This window comes from Lissotriton helveticus, chromosome 11, assembly GCF_964261635.1.
Source record: "Lissotriton helveticus chromosome 11, aLisHel1.1, whole genome shotgun sequence".
NCBI lineage: Eukaryota > Metazoa > Chordata > Amphibia > Caudata > Salamandridae > Lissotriton > Lissotriton helveticus.
Genome location: NC_136072.1, coordinates 1,204,244,220 through 1,204,260,040, shown reverse-complemented (window position 1 = coordinate 1,204,260,040; position 15,821 = coordinate 1,204,244,220). Strand labels below are relative to the sequence as shown.

At 53.1% G+C, this 15,821-nt stretch overlaps 1 protein-coding gene across 1 annotated transcript in view; it reads left to right on the top strand.

Annotated features, from left to right (window-relative positions):
• AACS (acetoacetyl-CoA synthetase) overlaps positions 1–15,821 on the top strand; it is a 153,003-nt gene that overhangs the window by 64,163 nt on the left and 73,019 nt on the right. The window contains exon 4 of the mRNA XM_078668027.1: positions 7,005–7,155. Within this exon, the coding sequence (XP_078524153.1) occupies positions 7,005–7,155 (151 nt within the window). The remainder of the gene's footprint in view (positions 1–7,004; positions 7,156–15,821) is intronic.

Here is a 15,821-nt window from a genome sequence, read left to right as displayed (position 1 = left end):
CTTGGAGAGGGCCCACTGCCAATTCAGTACCTAAGTACAATTTGGATAGAGAGAACAGCTAGGCTGTGGGTCTGATTAGCAGGCCCACAGCCAGGGAAAGTCGTAAACCAGTGCAGCAAAAAGCAAAAATCTGGGTGATCATAGGATTGCAGACCCTACTCTCCTACAAGACTGTACAGAGCTCAGCGGCCAGACTCATCCTGGACTACGGCAACGCACTCTGTCGGAATCATCACTCACCTCCTGAAGAGACTGCAGACTGTACAGAGCTCAGCGGCCAGACTCATCCTGGACTGCGGCAACGCACTCTGTCGGAATCATCACTCACCTCCTGAAGAGACTGCAGACTGTACAGAACTCAGCGGCCAGACTCATCCTGGACTACGGCAACGCACTCTGTCGGAATCATCACTCGCCTCCTGAAGAGACTGCAGACCGTACAGAGCTCAGCGGCCAGACTCATCCTGGACTACACCAAATGGACCCACATCATCCCTCACCTGAAGAAACTCGACTGACTCCCCGTTCAGAAGAGGGGCCCATTTGAGATGCTTCTTGTTGGAAACCGAGGCAGCACCTGTGAGGCCTGCACAAATAACATGACTACATTTGTCCTTCACTGGGAACCAAACACCCAATTGTAGCACCGGACTCTCAGAGGGTAGCGTTGAGGAGCAGTCTGAGGCTTACTCAAGGGAGGTGGTGTGGGCTAGTAATCGCCATTTGTAGGTGCGCAAAAATAACACTCAATAATGGATTGTCCAGTCTGTACTTTGCTTTATAAAAGTAAGAGTACATTTATTAAACACACACACTAGTCAATACTTTTCACCAATTTACAAATATACAAAAGCTGTTGGAATTACTTTGTGACATTGTGTAACATCTCCAGCCCTCCCGTGGGGGGTGGGGTCTAGTACCACCACTCCCATGTATGCACATCATCTTGCCCCCAATGCAATTAGTTGAACATAACCTGGGCCTTGGGCCCTGCGCAGGGGCACCATCCCAGTGGCAACCCACCCCATTACCTCAACAAGCATTAAACAGGGGTACACCTGCCTTGGTGACACACGACCCTGACTGTGCATCTCCTAATGACCATAAAGTGTGCACCGCGATATCTTAAGGGCTAACAGTCTGGGGTCTTCACCTAAATGTAGCAGCAAGAATACATGTTGACGCACACTTTAGAATGACAGTACTCAGCACATTTGGATATCATTAGAATGCATTGCCATTACAGCCCCTAAAGGCATCAGAGATGAAATCACAGGATTACGCATATACATCCAGACACCCTAGTAGGGATGTCTTTCAACATAACCCCACTTTGCATTTACATTTACACCAGTACTTTACATTACACATATGACCTTCAGTCCCTCTAAAAGAAATAACAGTAGTAAAAGCATTTCTAGTGCAATTACACCTCTTCACCTCCAGGGGATGCCCTTTTCCAGACACCCCCAACTCCGCCCTTCACTCCTGAATGCACTCCTCAATACACCCTCAGCTGTAGAACAAAAGTTCCAGCCCAGAAGGTGTTAAATTGCTGGTTGAGCCCTTGAGGGGTTATTCTCTGCAAGTCCCCAGGACACTGAGGGTGGGACGTTTCACTCTTCGTGCTGAGGGGGAGCTGCACTCTCCTGCAGCTCCCCCTGCACCTCAGCACACAGGTGGTGGTGACCTCGTTCTCGTGGGGCCACCACAGGTACAGAAAATGATGTTTTGACCTTGTAGGCCTGTCCTGGCCTGCAAGGCATTATGGGTAGGCTCGCATATGAGATGAGCGGCTCTCCCGCTGCGTTGGGTAGAGCCGCGATGTGTGCCTCTGGCCGCATCTTGGGCCTCGGTGGGGGGCCCGGTCCCACCCGGAACCCCAGGAGATTTCTCGCAGCTCGGGGAGCCCACCTCCGGCTGCCCTCGTGGGTGAGTAGCTCTTCTTCCTCTTCAGGGAGGTCCGGTCCCACCTGGACCTCCCGCAAGACCACTGTGCAGGTGGCCAGTCCACCCCTGGCTGCTCCGGCTGGCTCACCACGCGGGAGCCGGCACCTTCATTCTGGTCCGCCCGCTCCTACGGGCAGACACGGAGGCTCCCGCTGGTCGGGCGGACCTTGGGGAAGTGCAACGGCACACCCCCGCCTCCCTCCAGCTCTGGGGATGGGGTCCCGGGCACCCTCCGTGACTTCGGTTCCTGGCCCCCGCCTCCTCTCTTTGGGCGCGCGCTCCCATCTTCACTGGTTCGCCGGGGGCCAGGGTGGGCTTCTGGCACCACCGCCTACTTATCTTGACGGAGAGCGCGACGGCGCTCTCAGACTTCGGCGGAGCACCTCTTTGCGATGTGGCGTGACGGCGCACCCCCGACTTTACTTCTTCGGGGTCCGAGGATGGGGTCCCGGGCCCCTGGGCACATTTTCGGGATGGCGCTCCCCCGCCCCATTCCTCCACATCACAGGGGGCCAGGGTGGGCTCTTGGCCCCCGTCTGGGGCAACTTCATGGGGGGCGCGTGAGCGCCCCCGACTTTGCTTCCTCCTGGGGCAGCCAACGGGACTTGACCCACTCCGGGGGCATCTCTAAGACCGGCAGCAGAGCCCCACACGCTTCGTCGTCGTTCTTCTCGGTGGGTCAAAGGTCGCCTACCTTCCGGGGCTATATCTCAGCCCCTCGGGGTACGATCTGCCCCATTTTCACATCTTCTTGCTCCTGGTGGCGTCCCCCAGCCACTGGGAGCACTCTCCTTAGCCCTCCGGGTCTCCAAGAGGGTGCATTGTGCAGGGAGCGGTCTTCACTGGCACCCTGCGCCAACCTTTCGCCTGGCTCTCCTCCTGCGCCTCTCTTCTCCCTGTGCAGATGCCCATGCTTCTGCGCACCGGTGCTGGACTCTTCTTCCGGCCTGTTAGGGGCCTGGGGGCAGTCAGGGGGCTCCTCCTTCCAACTGCCCATTGCCAGGCTCCAGCACCTTCTGCCTCAGCAAACCACACCCAAGAGAGAGCTTCCCATCCTGTGCAAGCACTTTTTAAAAGTTGAGTAGGGGGCTGGCAGGAGGTCACTGTTTGGCCTATCCAACAGCGACACATCACTTCCCTGCCCCTGCTCCCCCCTTCGTGCCCAACCTCTGGATTTGCTCAAAATGGCGTAGTCGAGGGTCTCTGGCCACATGGTCTCTGAAGCCCCTCCCCCCCGCGCTGCCTTCCCTCCTCGGTGCAGCCTGGTGCCTGGCACCCAGTGATGGATGAGCCTGTAGCCCCACCCATCTTCTCTTCCTGGAGAGGAGGCCTTCGCTTGTGGGAGAAAGGTTATCAATCCATCTTGCTGAGGTCAGCCCTCAACCAGGGTCTGGTTATGGCTGGCTCAGAGAAATGTGACAGTTCTGTATGACCCAAAAGCAGTACAAAAATGACTTTGGACTGCAGAATACTTCTTTTCACATCCGCTACAGGGGCCTTTAGTGGGTGTCTGGAATCTGTAGGCCTTACGGAAGTTACTCTAGCCCATGGGCTCCACATAAGGAAATAATGTAGTGAAAAACACAGTAAAACACACTGACTTTCCCTGACATGTTTCTTTCCAGTGTATAAAGACTATTCCATGTCACCGCCCCATTCTGCATAAGTCCTGCCACACCATTCACTCTGTAGCTGCTCCTGGACTGCGCACGCTAGGTATCTCCCCTGCGCAGCCCCTACCCCAGGACACACGCATGTACACCTGTGTCTGCATGTAACCAGCACGGTGTCCCTGACTCCAGCTGCTGCGCAGCGGCCTGGACAAGCCAGGGGGACACCAGTAAAATCCCCATGCAGTGTCTTACATCCTGAGTTCACTGTGGGTGAGTCCCAGATTATGAGGCTCCCCCACAGGAAAAGATCAACAATTAGGTGCTCAAAAAGCTAACAATCCGGGTGGCCCCTAGTGTCAGAACCACCTTTTTAACACTCATCAACACCTACAAAGCTCTACCCAACCAGAGACAAGCTTCCATCCACCAGCACTCGAGCTTCCATCACTCCACCTCCCTCGCACCCCACTGCGTCCACCGAAGCAGCAGCGGAAGACGCTCCTTCTCCTACCTCGCAGCAAAATCCTGGAATGACCCCCCCACTCTAGACTGCACGAAGCAGCAAGACCCTCCACGTCTGGATTCCCTCACGGGCGATTAGCTGTGCTTTAAAAATCTTGTTTGAGGATGATGTTGGTGATCGCTCGCTGTGTCGTGTCCTCAAATGCATCGATAGTCCAAGCTTAGAAACCGGACGGACAGCAGTACAGCCATGTTCTATATCCATAAACCAGGGGTCATACACTCTCATCCACTTTCATAAGAAGCGCAAACCCTTCGAGACTGGGTGATGAATCGTGGGATCCGGCTGAGATCAGAAGGCCGACCAGAAGTCCTCAATACTTGAGCAAACGACCTCAGGAGGACGTAGGACTCACCTCAGACGGGAGTTGAATCAACATCTGCCATCCTGGATCCCTCGCGAGTGGGGTCATTCGACGCTGGACTGATTGCAACGCCATCAAACAGAAAAGGCAGATACTTTCCCAGCAGGCAGTGGCATTGAGGGTCGTAGGGAGATGGATTCAGTATCATGGCAGAAGACTTTGCAAATGGTTTCCACGGCTTACCCTCGTACCAAGGAATCTCAAGAAAGCCAAGGGTGATCCCTTGCTGGAAGATCCTTCCAGCCCCAGCCTGGACGCGCCAGTGTTAGTGCGCGGACCTCCTTCATCCTTCAGAAGCGCCTCCCACCCCTCTAAAGATCTCTCACTCTCACTCTCTCTCTCTCTCTCTCTCTCTCTCCCTCTCTCTGTCCCTCTCTCTCTCTCTCTCCCTCTGTCCCTCTCTCTTTCTCTCTCCCTCTGTCCCTCTCTCTTTCTCTCTCTCTCCCCCTCTTTCTCTCTCTCTCTCTCCCTCTCTCCCTTCTCTCTCTCTCCTCTCTCTGTCCCTCTCTCTCTCTCTCTCCCTCTGTCCCTCTCTCTTTCTCTCTCTCTCTCTCTCTCTCTCTCTCTCTCTCTTTCTCTCTCTCTCTCTCTCTCTCTCTCACACTCTCTCTCTCTCTCTCTCTCCCTCTCTCTCTCACTCTCTTTCGCTCTCTCTCCCCCATCTCTCTCCTCCTTCTCTCTCTCTCTCCTCTCTCTGTCCCTCTCTCTCTCTCTCCCTCTGTCCCTCTCTCTTTCTCTCTCTCTCCCCCTCTCTCTCTCCCCCTCTCTCTCTCTCTCTCTCTCTCTCTCTCTCTCCCCCTCTCTCTCTCTCTTTCACTCTCTCTCTCTTTCACTCTCTCTCTCTCTTTCACTCTCTCTCTCTCTCTCACTCTCTTTCACTCTCTCTCTCTCTCTCTGCACAGGGAGAGCGAGTATAGACCGGTTCTGCACTGAGGGTATCTACCTGGTTCCTGAACACCTGTAATTGGCACTTTAGCCAGTCCACAAGACTGAGACATCTTGGCCTACTAGAATCCACGTCACCGTAGCAAATTATCATCCAAATAGAAATATTTTTATCTGTGGTGTCAAGCTAGTGTCTGCGTCTGATCCGTGTGCAACGCATCAAGTTTGCTGGACCCTTTGCATCTGGCAGGGTCAGGTCTCAAATACGCTCCCATTGCCGTCCACCTGGAGGCTGTTTCCAGTTTAAGGTGATCCTTTCAAACCTCGTCTCTTCTTTCAGTGAAAATAATAAGAGTTTCTTAGAGGTGTGTTCAAATCGTCTCCACCTGGGAGAGCGCCGGCTTCTCCAAGGGAGCTAAATACTGTCCTTGTCAGTTCAAGAAAGAGCCATTCGAGGCTTTTCTTGCAGCGGACATCAAGCTTGTTTCTCAGAAGACACCCCTGTTATTTGCACTTATGTTCACTAGAGGAATGTGTAAAATTCACACATTTGGCTTCAAAATCACCGTTCTTGCGCTTTCTTAAAGGCAGTGTACTTTTTGTACCAATCCAAAGTGTATACGAAAGGTTTCTACCTCATTGAACCCGTTACACTCAACATGTTATTTCAAAATCAAAAAGAGAATTGCATTCCTTGAATGCCTGAAAATGTTTCAAATTCTACATTGGCCTTAATCCTTCGGACACTCAGAGCAGCTCTTCGTGGCCTTCACCGTGCATAAAGAGGGCGCGCTCTCTTCTCTCTTGAAACAACGAATAGCGAGGAGTTTGCTGCAGCCATTCTTTCTTTATTGTCAGCCTCTTCTCGCTTGTTTATCTATTTATGATGTCATGGTACAATATGGTCTAGAAAAATTGCTGGATAGTTCTGAGTATCTGATTCAACTGTGTGAATCGATGAAAGATCAGATATGGGACAAGAGTAAGTTACTTACCTGTGACTGCAGCTCTCCAGGGGTAGGAATCGCGCATAGATCCACGACTGCAGCACTCCAGGGTTAGGAATCGCGCAGAGATCCACAACTGCAGCTCTCCAGGGTTAGGAATCGCGCATAGATCCACAACTGCAGCTCTCCAGGGTTAGGAATCGCGCATAGATCCACGCCCTCTTCCCTTCTCGCTGATCAGAAGCATTGATTCTCTCTGCTGCTTTTGAAATCTGAGATCTAGAAGTCTCTGGCGAGGGGATTTCAGAACACTTGTCTGGTTCACTGGGGCTTAAGTCTGTCCTAAAAAGGTGATTCATTAGTTCTTCTTGTCCAGAACTTAAGTGCTACCAGCATTAATGTTGTAAGTTACCGTGGGGCTTCCAGCTCGATGGCGGGGAATGATTCAAACTCGCAAACGTATGAAAGATACCAATGCTGGAGAGCGATCATTCCAGGTGAGTAATGTATCCATTGCCCCTTCAGCACCACCTCCCTCGCTACACATATTATATATATGGCCCATTGTATATATGCTCCCTTTCTGCAGGAATGCTGTGTACCCTGTTGTACATTTTCCTCTCCTGCACATGGCCGGAGATGTAGGGTTGGATATGCTACAGTTGTTTATCACAGAACCTGAGCTGGGGGTTTTAACAGCAATTATCCCTTATTCTTCACAGTGTATTTCTAGACGATTTCCTTGCGACTGGTAAAGAAGGCGAGCAGGCCCCGCAGCTGGAGTTCGAGCAGCTGCCCTTCCGACACCCGCTGTTCATCATGTACTCGTCCGGGACCACCGGAGCTCCGAAGTGCATGGTGCACTCGGCCGGGGTAGGTCTGTCCTCTCTTTGGTCTTTGAGTGCACGTCCACTCTTCTGTTGCTACAGCAGTGCACTTTCCATCGTAGCTTAGATTGTACATTTTAATACGCAGCCCATGCGCCCAAAGGGCCTTTAAGATGCTTTGTAAGTAACTAAACTACAACAGCTTGTAGCACAGGAGACCACAGCGGTGATCCTAAAGACACCGTGAGTGGGGTTTACCTGTGTGAAGTGCTCTGTGCTCCGAGTATTATATTTATATTTGATTCCAGATTACCGTAACCTGTGTATCTGTACAGTGTGTGTTCACCTCTTGGGGCATCCTGAAGCTGAGCAACAGACACTTATCGTTAACTAACTCCATCGTGCTCATTTTATTGACCTTGGAAGGATGCAGGGCTGAGTGGACCCATCAGTACTTGGATCCGTGACCATGAGGTCAAAGAGTTGCCTGGAGTGGATGCTTTAATCCATGAACCCACCAGAAACAGCCAGGCCTCCGTTTCAGTCACAACATGGGATGTGGTTGGTTTCATTTTAGATGAGGTGAGTCTTGCCATAGCGTGCACAGCCACTCGGAGAGAGCACGCGAAGACGTGGAGCACCTCATAGTGTGGTCCTTTCAAGGATCAGTCAGACAATGACTATTTCAAGATTTGCTGTTCTCAGGGGGGGGGGGCAGTTAGCGAGAGTCCAACTCCAGAGGCTGATAGTGAAAATTTGCAGAATTGGTCATAAGATTAATGGAGAAAAAGCAAGGGAGCTGGAGCCCGACTTACGCCGGAGGGTGACGAGTTAAAGAGAGTAAGAGTCGTCGATGTTTGTGTTTGTTGATAAGTGGTGGCCTGAATTTTGTTCTTTGGAGAAGCGTGACTCAATGGTGAGAGCGGTAGACCCTGAGGCAGAGGTCTGGCCCGGGACCAGGGTTCAATTCCCGCCTCGGCAAGTCTTGGGCTCAATTTCTCCACAACGGCCCCAGCAGTCCTGGGATGCCTGGCTTCGCCTTGGGGGTGCCCAGGAGTGGACATTTCACAGGGAAAAGCCAGGAAGGGTTCCACAGCGGTATACAGCGCCAGGAAACCCCGGTGCGCTTTACAAGTACAAATTCATTTAATTTAATTTCCCGGTCCATTGAGAAGGATCTTTCTGTGGGTTGACCATCTGGTTTGCTGACTGTTAGAAATGGGATTTCCGGTTGGCTGAGGCTTGCGCCAAAGCCAGGCAGAAACCACTACTCTAGTCAGGGCAAGGGAGTTACACGCCAAAGATAACCCCTGCTCACCCTCTAGGTAACGTGACACGAGCAGTCAGGCTTATCCCGGAGGCAATGTAGGTAAGTATTTGCACCCCCCCCCCCCCCGCAACAACATCCAAGGCCCCCCACAAAAGGAACTCCACGCAAGTTTATATGTAAAAATAGCCTTTGTATTATAGCAAACACATTAGATAATCATCACACAGTTACACTGTGCCACTGGCACAGGCGGAATTTACAGGGGATTATGTACATAGGACAGGGCCAAATGGACCACTGTCAGGAATAGCACTTTTAGAACTTAGCACTTAGAACATAAGATATTTGTAGCACCAAAGAACAAGTGTAGAACACAACCAGTAACCACTGGTAAAAGGTAGGTACACTCTATGCAACCCTAACTACCTTAGGCATATATTTACGCAGGGACACAACCTCACTAGTATAACTATACTAGGCAGAACAACCTCTTAGGCAGGAAAAATACATTTAGAGGTATGGGCAAAAAGCATTGCATAAATCACATTAGGTATCACATTTGCGCCAAAACGTACACAGAACTGACCCCAGGCCAACATGGGCTCACAGGCCCAATGTCCAGAATGTCTGGACTGGCTGCGCCGGCAGCCAAAGAAGAATGCGCAGGGCCTAAACAAAGCATCTGCCCACTAAGTGCTGGGCAGCTGTAGGAACTGAGCCTGGCACCAGCGTGCCTCCTGGCTCTCTTCTAAGGCTCGGAGAAACAACAGTGCCCTTAGGAGCCTCGTGGGCTCTTCAGCAATAATGCCACCACACTGGGGGAGCGGCCCGCTGCCAACCGGGGCCGCTCTACCCTCTAAAATGCCCCCCAACAATGTGGGTGTGGGAGCCTCTCGGGCTCTAAACAACAATGTGCCCGGGAAGAACAATGCCCCTTTCGTTGGAGTCCCGCTCGGGAACAGAGAGTGAATGTCTTAGTCCTCAGAAGAGAGCTCTGTCTTCTGGTCTTCTCTTGTGTTTCTTTCTATCTGAAAGAGACTATCAGTTATAGATTCCTTACCTTAGAATTACCCCCAGGTTTCAGACTGGAATTTTTTCTCAGCAGTACCCCTGCACGTCTGTAGGTGGCGTTGGTCAACTCCGTGTTCCTCGTTGGCGTCGTGATCGCGTGAATGACGTTGCGGTATCTACTTAGACGCCGCCCCTGCACGCTGACATAAGTTCTTTCTTTTTCCACGCCAGCCAGTGCAGATCCTGAGAGAGTGGTGCCCTTAGTCACTTTTTGACGACTCTTTTTCAACTTTTTGTTGACCTCTTTTCGAGTTGTTCGACTCCTGGTGCACATAGGAATTGTTCCACGGAGCCGCGGGGAGGTAGCATCCAGGAGAGGCAGTGATCTTGAGATTTGTTTGACTATAGACACTCCCACACACCCCGTTTCTGAGGCTCATTGGGCAGTAATCCTTTTTGGACAAAATATACACTATGTAGCATACCTATTGAGGTACTGTATACAATGCATGTATTTTCAACATGTCCACCACGTCGTAGTATCTACATGTATATACACCCTTTTCCATTTACTTAAACTTTGAGTTTGAGTGTAGAAGGGACTCACATACCTACACTACACATAGTCTTGTTCTAAAACTAGTGCTCCCACGTAGTCTTAGGTTGCAGCACGCCTCGTCCCGCAGCGGGGCGGGAAGACCCCTATGATGAAGCATGACACCAAGGGCCCTTTTGGTGTGTGAGGGGTATTTAAAGAAAGCTATGTGCCTTCCACCAACGTAGGAGACACACTTAGTCTGGGAGAACACGGTTGCACATCTATTCAAGGGTGGATTTTTTTTGGTTCTCGTACGTAGGAATGTCCCATTGTCGAATCCGCTTCAAGTCTTGTGACTCCTGTCTCAAGTTGATGTCGGTTACGGACCCACACCTCGTGTGCCTCTGGTGTCTGGTGCGCGACCACGACCCAAAGTCGTGCTCCGACTGTTGGACCATGAACCCGAAGTCTTTGCGAGAGCGGTCCCGAAAGCTTCAGGAGGGCCGACAGTCAGCTCCACGCCGCTCGAGGTCCTGGTCGAGAGAGAGGTCGCGGGACTGGTTGCAGAGTCATCACCATCATTCCTCCTCGAAATCTTCGTCTGCGGGTAAGTCGAAGCACAAAAAGAAGGCAAAAGAGGCACCGTCGCTCTTCGCCTTCTCCCCGTCCATCGGCCGACGTGATGCGGGAGGCGGAAGGTCGTCGTCCTTTGGCTCCGCCTGCGGAGCCTATTTGGTCGGCCCGAGCTTCCCTCCCTTCCCGGGTGCCGGAGTGACGCCTGCCCAACTTTGTACATTTTACGATACCCTCCACTACATCTTTGGGCAGCCCGACTCCGCCGCTGTGCCTTCGGGCCTGCGGTCATGGCTGGGGGTTCTAGGCCTTCGATGCCGGCAGCTCCGGCCCCGGCGCCGTAGGGCCCCCAGGGATCCAGGCCTGGATACGGATCGGCGTTGGACGACCTTACGGCACCTCCTCCGGCACCGAGTCCATTGACGACACCCTGCACCCTCCGACACCAGTTGTGTCGCCAGCCAACGTCGATCTCGGCCTCCTCCTTGACTTGGTCACTGAGCCGGACCAGCATCGGCCGACGCCGGTACTGGTGCCGACCGGTACTTTTGAACCACTGTTTTATCCTGGCGTTCCTTAGACCTTGGTATGCTTTCTCCCCCTACCCTCGCCACGGAGGAGGATGCCTCCTATGCTGTGGTGTTGCGTAGGGCGGCTGAGGCCTTGGTCCTTGAGCTTCCTACCTACGGTGGCAGTCAGGACCAGCCTCCTGACTGAGGTGCTTCAACCGGCATCGGCCTCTTCGGAGCCCCTGCTGCCATTCAATGAGGTCCTCGCAGACATCTTTCTGGGCACTTGGTCCGAGCCTAGCACAGGGGCTCCTGTGGATAGGATGATTACACAACGCCACCGCCCGGCCCCGGCAAACCTCTTTTTCCTCTCCCAACTCCCTACTCCCGAGAGCTTGGCGGTCCAAGCCTCAACATCCAAATGCACGTTCCCTACTGCTCCCCAGATCCCCAGATAGGGAATGCAAGAAGTTGGACATTCTTGGGAAGAAGATGTTTTCTTCTGCCAGCTTAGGACTGTAGTTGGTGAACACCGCATGTATCTTGGGACGTTACACCCTCTCTGTGTGGGACACAGTGCCTGGAGGAGGCCCGGGACGTACTCTCCCATGCGGTCGCAGAAGGGAGATATGCAGCAAAGTTCGCCATCCGATGTGGGCTGGACACAGCCGACTCGCTAGGTAGGACGATATCAACATCAGTAACCCTGACACGCTACACCTGGCTGAGGTCCACTGGCTTCTCGGGCGATGTCCAATCGACCCTTTTGGGCCAGCCCTTTGAAGGCCGTCGCTTGTTTGGTGACAAAGCAGACAACGTGCTCGATCGCTTTAAGGACTCCAGGGCTACGGCCAGATCCTTGGGCCTCGCTTCCACCTCTTGCCCCGTGAAGTCTGCCATTCGCCCTTTTCGTGGCTACAGAAGGGGTGCCTCACCATGTTCCACCCAGTGCCACATACCTGGGCAAACTGCCCAGCCTCTGCGCGGCCAGGGGTCTGGGGGCCAATGGCCGCACCAGTCTACCATGCCCCCTCTGCAGCAGCCTCCAAACTTTCCTAGTCCGACCTTTCAGAGCCACCAGTTGCCCGTGGGTGGCAAGATCTGCCATCACCTCCCCACTGGCAAAACATCACGTCGGGCAGGTGGGTTTTGAAGATAGTCCGAAGAGGCTACTCCCTCCCCTTCAAGACCAACCATCCATGCCGCCAACACTCCATCACATGTTTTGGAGGATCACTTGGCCCTTCTCCGTCAGGAAGTTCCAGCTCTCTTTACCATTGGAGCTATCGAGCAAAACCCTGTCCCAGAAGTAGGTCGCGGTTGTTACTTCCACTACTTTCTAGTGTCCAAGAAGGACAAAGGCCTGCGTCATATCTTGGATCCCAGGGACGTCAACCTCTTCCTTCAGAAGTTGAATTTCAAAATGTTGACATTAGCTCAGACCCTATCTGCCCTCGACCCTGGAGACTGGATGGTAGCGTTGGACTTGCAGGACGCTAATTTTCACATCCCCGTCTTGTGTGCCCACCAGCGTTACCTACGGTTCACGGTAGACCACGAGCATTTTCAATTTACAGTGCTCTCCTTTTGCCTTACCAGCGCCCCTCGGGTGTTCACGAAAGTGATGGTGGTGGTGGTTGCAGCTGATCTGCACAGATCAGGGGTTCCAGTCTTCCCCTATCTCGACGACTGGCTGTTGAAGGTGGGCTCGCCCCAGGCTGTTGTCTCCCACCTCCAGACCACGGTGGACCTCCTGCTTTTGCGGGGGTTCTCCATCAACGTGCCAAAGTCGCATCAGATTCCCTCTCAGAAGCTCCTTTTCATCGGAGCGGTTCTGGAGACTGCGCAGTTTCGGGCTTATCCTCCTGAGCAGCGAGTCTGAGATACTCGGGCTATGATTCTGATGTTTCAGCCTCTATCCGGGGTTTCGCTGAGAATGACCCGGAGGTTGCTGAGTCTCAAGGCCTCCTGCATCCTGCTGGTGGATCATGCCAGATGGCATATGCGGGCTCTGCAGTGGGACCTGAAGTTCCAGTGGGTGCAGCTTCAGGGGAATCTTTCCGATTGCGTCCAGATCTCTGAAGGGCACTGCACACCAACTGCAGTGGCGGCTCACAAACCAGGACTGGGTCAACGGCAGATCCCTCTCCCTTCCCCAACCAGAACGCAGAGTGGTGACAGACTTATCCCTTCTGGGATGGGGCGGCCACATGGGAGAGGCGGAGAACAGAGGCCTCTGGTCTCCGGCAGAGTTCGGGCTCCACATCAACCTTCTGGAGCTGTGGGCGATTCGTCTTGCACTGAAGGCATTCCTCCCCTCTGTCCGGGGGAGTGTAGTGCAGGTGTTCACGGACAACACCACTGCCATGTGGTACTGCAACAAAGAGGGCGGGGTGGGGCCGTGGACCCTATGTCAGGAGGCTCTGCGCCTCTGGCAGTGGCTGGAACATCAGGGCATGACCCTGGTGGTTCAACACCTGGCAGGTTCCCTGAACGCCAGGGCGGACGAACTCAGCCGTCGGTGCATGATGGATCACGAATGGCGTCTGAACTCGGACGTAGCGCAAGGTCTCTTTCAGCAGTGGGGAGAGCCTTGGTTAGATCTATTCGCCACAGAAGAGAACGCGCAATGTCATCAGTTCTGCGCGTTGGAATTTCCAAGGCGGCACTCGCACGGAGGCGCTTTTTGTCGCGAGTGGAGTTGCGGTCTGTTGTACGCCTTTCCGCCTATACCACTTCTGCCCAGAGTGTGGAAGAAGATCAGGCGCGACCGGGCCCAAGTCATCCTTGTGGCTCTGGCCTGGGCACGAAGAAACTGGTATCCCGAGCTACTCAGTATGTCAGTCGATCCCCCGATTCGTCTGCCTCTTCAGGAGGCCATTTGACTTGCCTCCTGAAGTTTGTGAAGTTATTCTGGCAGCCAGGCGTCCCTCCACAAAATCGGTATACGCCTGCAGGTGGAACAAATTTGTGGCATGGTGCACAGCAAAGGCTGTGGATCCACTCTCTGTCCCTCTGTCTGAGTTTCCCCTCTTTCTTCTTTCTCTTGCCCAGCAGGGCTCTGCTCTGGGCACTATCAAGGGCTACCTCTCTGCCATTTCCGCCTTCTTAAGGCAACCTGATCAGCCCTCGTTGTTCAAGTCCCCAGTTATAAATAGGTTCTTGAAGGGCGTCATTCATATGTTCCCTCCGGTTCCTTTCGTGATGCCTCAGTGGGACTTGAACCTGGTTCTGACTTATCTGATGTGCGCTCCCTTCGAGCCATTTCATAACTGTCCTCTTCGTCTTCTTACCCTTAAGACTGCATTCCTGGTTGCCATCACCTCTGCCAGGAGAGTGAGTGAGCTCCAGGCCCTTTCTTCTAAACCTCCTTTCCTTTCTGCCCATCTGGACAAAGTTGTGTTGCGGACGCGACCCTCTTTCCTGCCCAAGGTAGTCACAGCCTTCCACATCGGGCAGTCTATCACCTTGCCCACCTTTCTTTCCTTCTTTCCGCCTCCGCATCCCTCGAAAGAGGAAGAGCGGCTCCACCGTCTGGACCCAAAACGTGCGCTCTCATTCTATCTGGATCGCACACGCCAGTTCCGGGTGGATGACCAACTCTTTGTTGGTTACGTGGGCGCTAAGAAGGGTCGGGCGGTGCACAAACGAACCATCTCTCGGTGGGTCGTCTTGTGCATCAAGATTTGCTACTCTTTGGCGAGGAAGGAGCCTCCTGCTGGGCTGAGGGCCCATTCTACTCTGGCCATGGCGGCTACCACTGCCCTGGGTCGTGGAGTCCCTTTGCAGGACAATTGTCAGGCAGCTACGTGGGCCTCGCTGCACACGTTAGCTGACACTACTGCCTTTGCAGCCAAGTCCGGAGAGATGGCTTTTTCGGCTGTTCCGTTCTCCAGGACTTTCTGGTGTGATCATTGGTTCGCAGACCCGCCACCGGGGTTGGTATTGCTGGGGTATCTATTCTAAGGTAAGGAATCTAATACTAACCTGTTTCTTTCAGATGCACAAGTTACTTACCTTCGGTAACGATATATCTGTAAGAAACAGTAGTTAGTATTAGATTCCTTACCGGCCCACCCATCCTCCCCGTTCTGCGAACCCATATCTAGGGTTAAGGTCATCCCCTTTCAGGGCCCTAGTTTTGTGGCACCAATGTTGGTTTTTATCATGGCTCTGCGTTTTCTGGCGCGGAAAAGCTGTGTATAAGAATCGACGTCAGCGCGCGAAGGCGGCATCTAAGTACTCCGACGTCATCCCAGCGCCAACGACGCTGACAACGGACGCGGAGCCGCAGACGAGGCCTACCGACGCTAAGCAAAATTTACCGGATCCAGTCTGACGCCTGGGGATATTCTAAGGTAAGGAATCTAATACTAACTACTGTTTCTTACAGATATATCGTTACCGAAGGTAAGTAACTTGTTCATCAAGTCCAGAGAGAGGGCTTCTTTGGCCGTTCAGTTCTCCAGGACTTAGTTGGCAGACCCTCCTCTGGCGTTGGTATTGCTGGGGTATCTATTCTAAGGTAAGGAATCTATAACTAATAGTTTCTTTCAGATGAACAAGTTACTTACCTTTCGTAACGATGTATCTGTAAAAGACATGCATTAGTTATGGATTCATTACCGCCCCACCCTTCCTCCCCGCTCTGCAAACTGACTTCTTGGGATAGGGACTCCATTGCAGGGCCCTAGTGTGGCCACCAGTGGGCAGTGTCTTGCATGGCTCGCGCTTCTGGCATGGAAAGTCGTGTAAAAGAACTGACGTCAGTGCGCTGGGGCGGCGTCAAAGTAGATATCGCAACACTATTC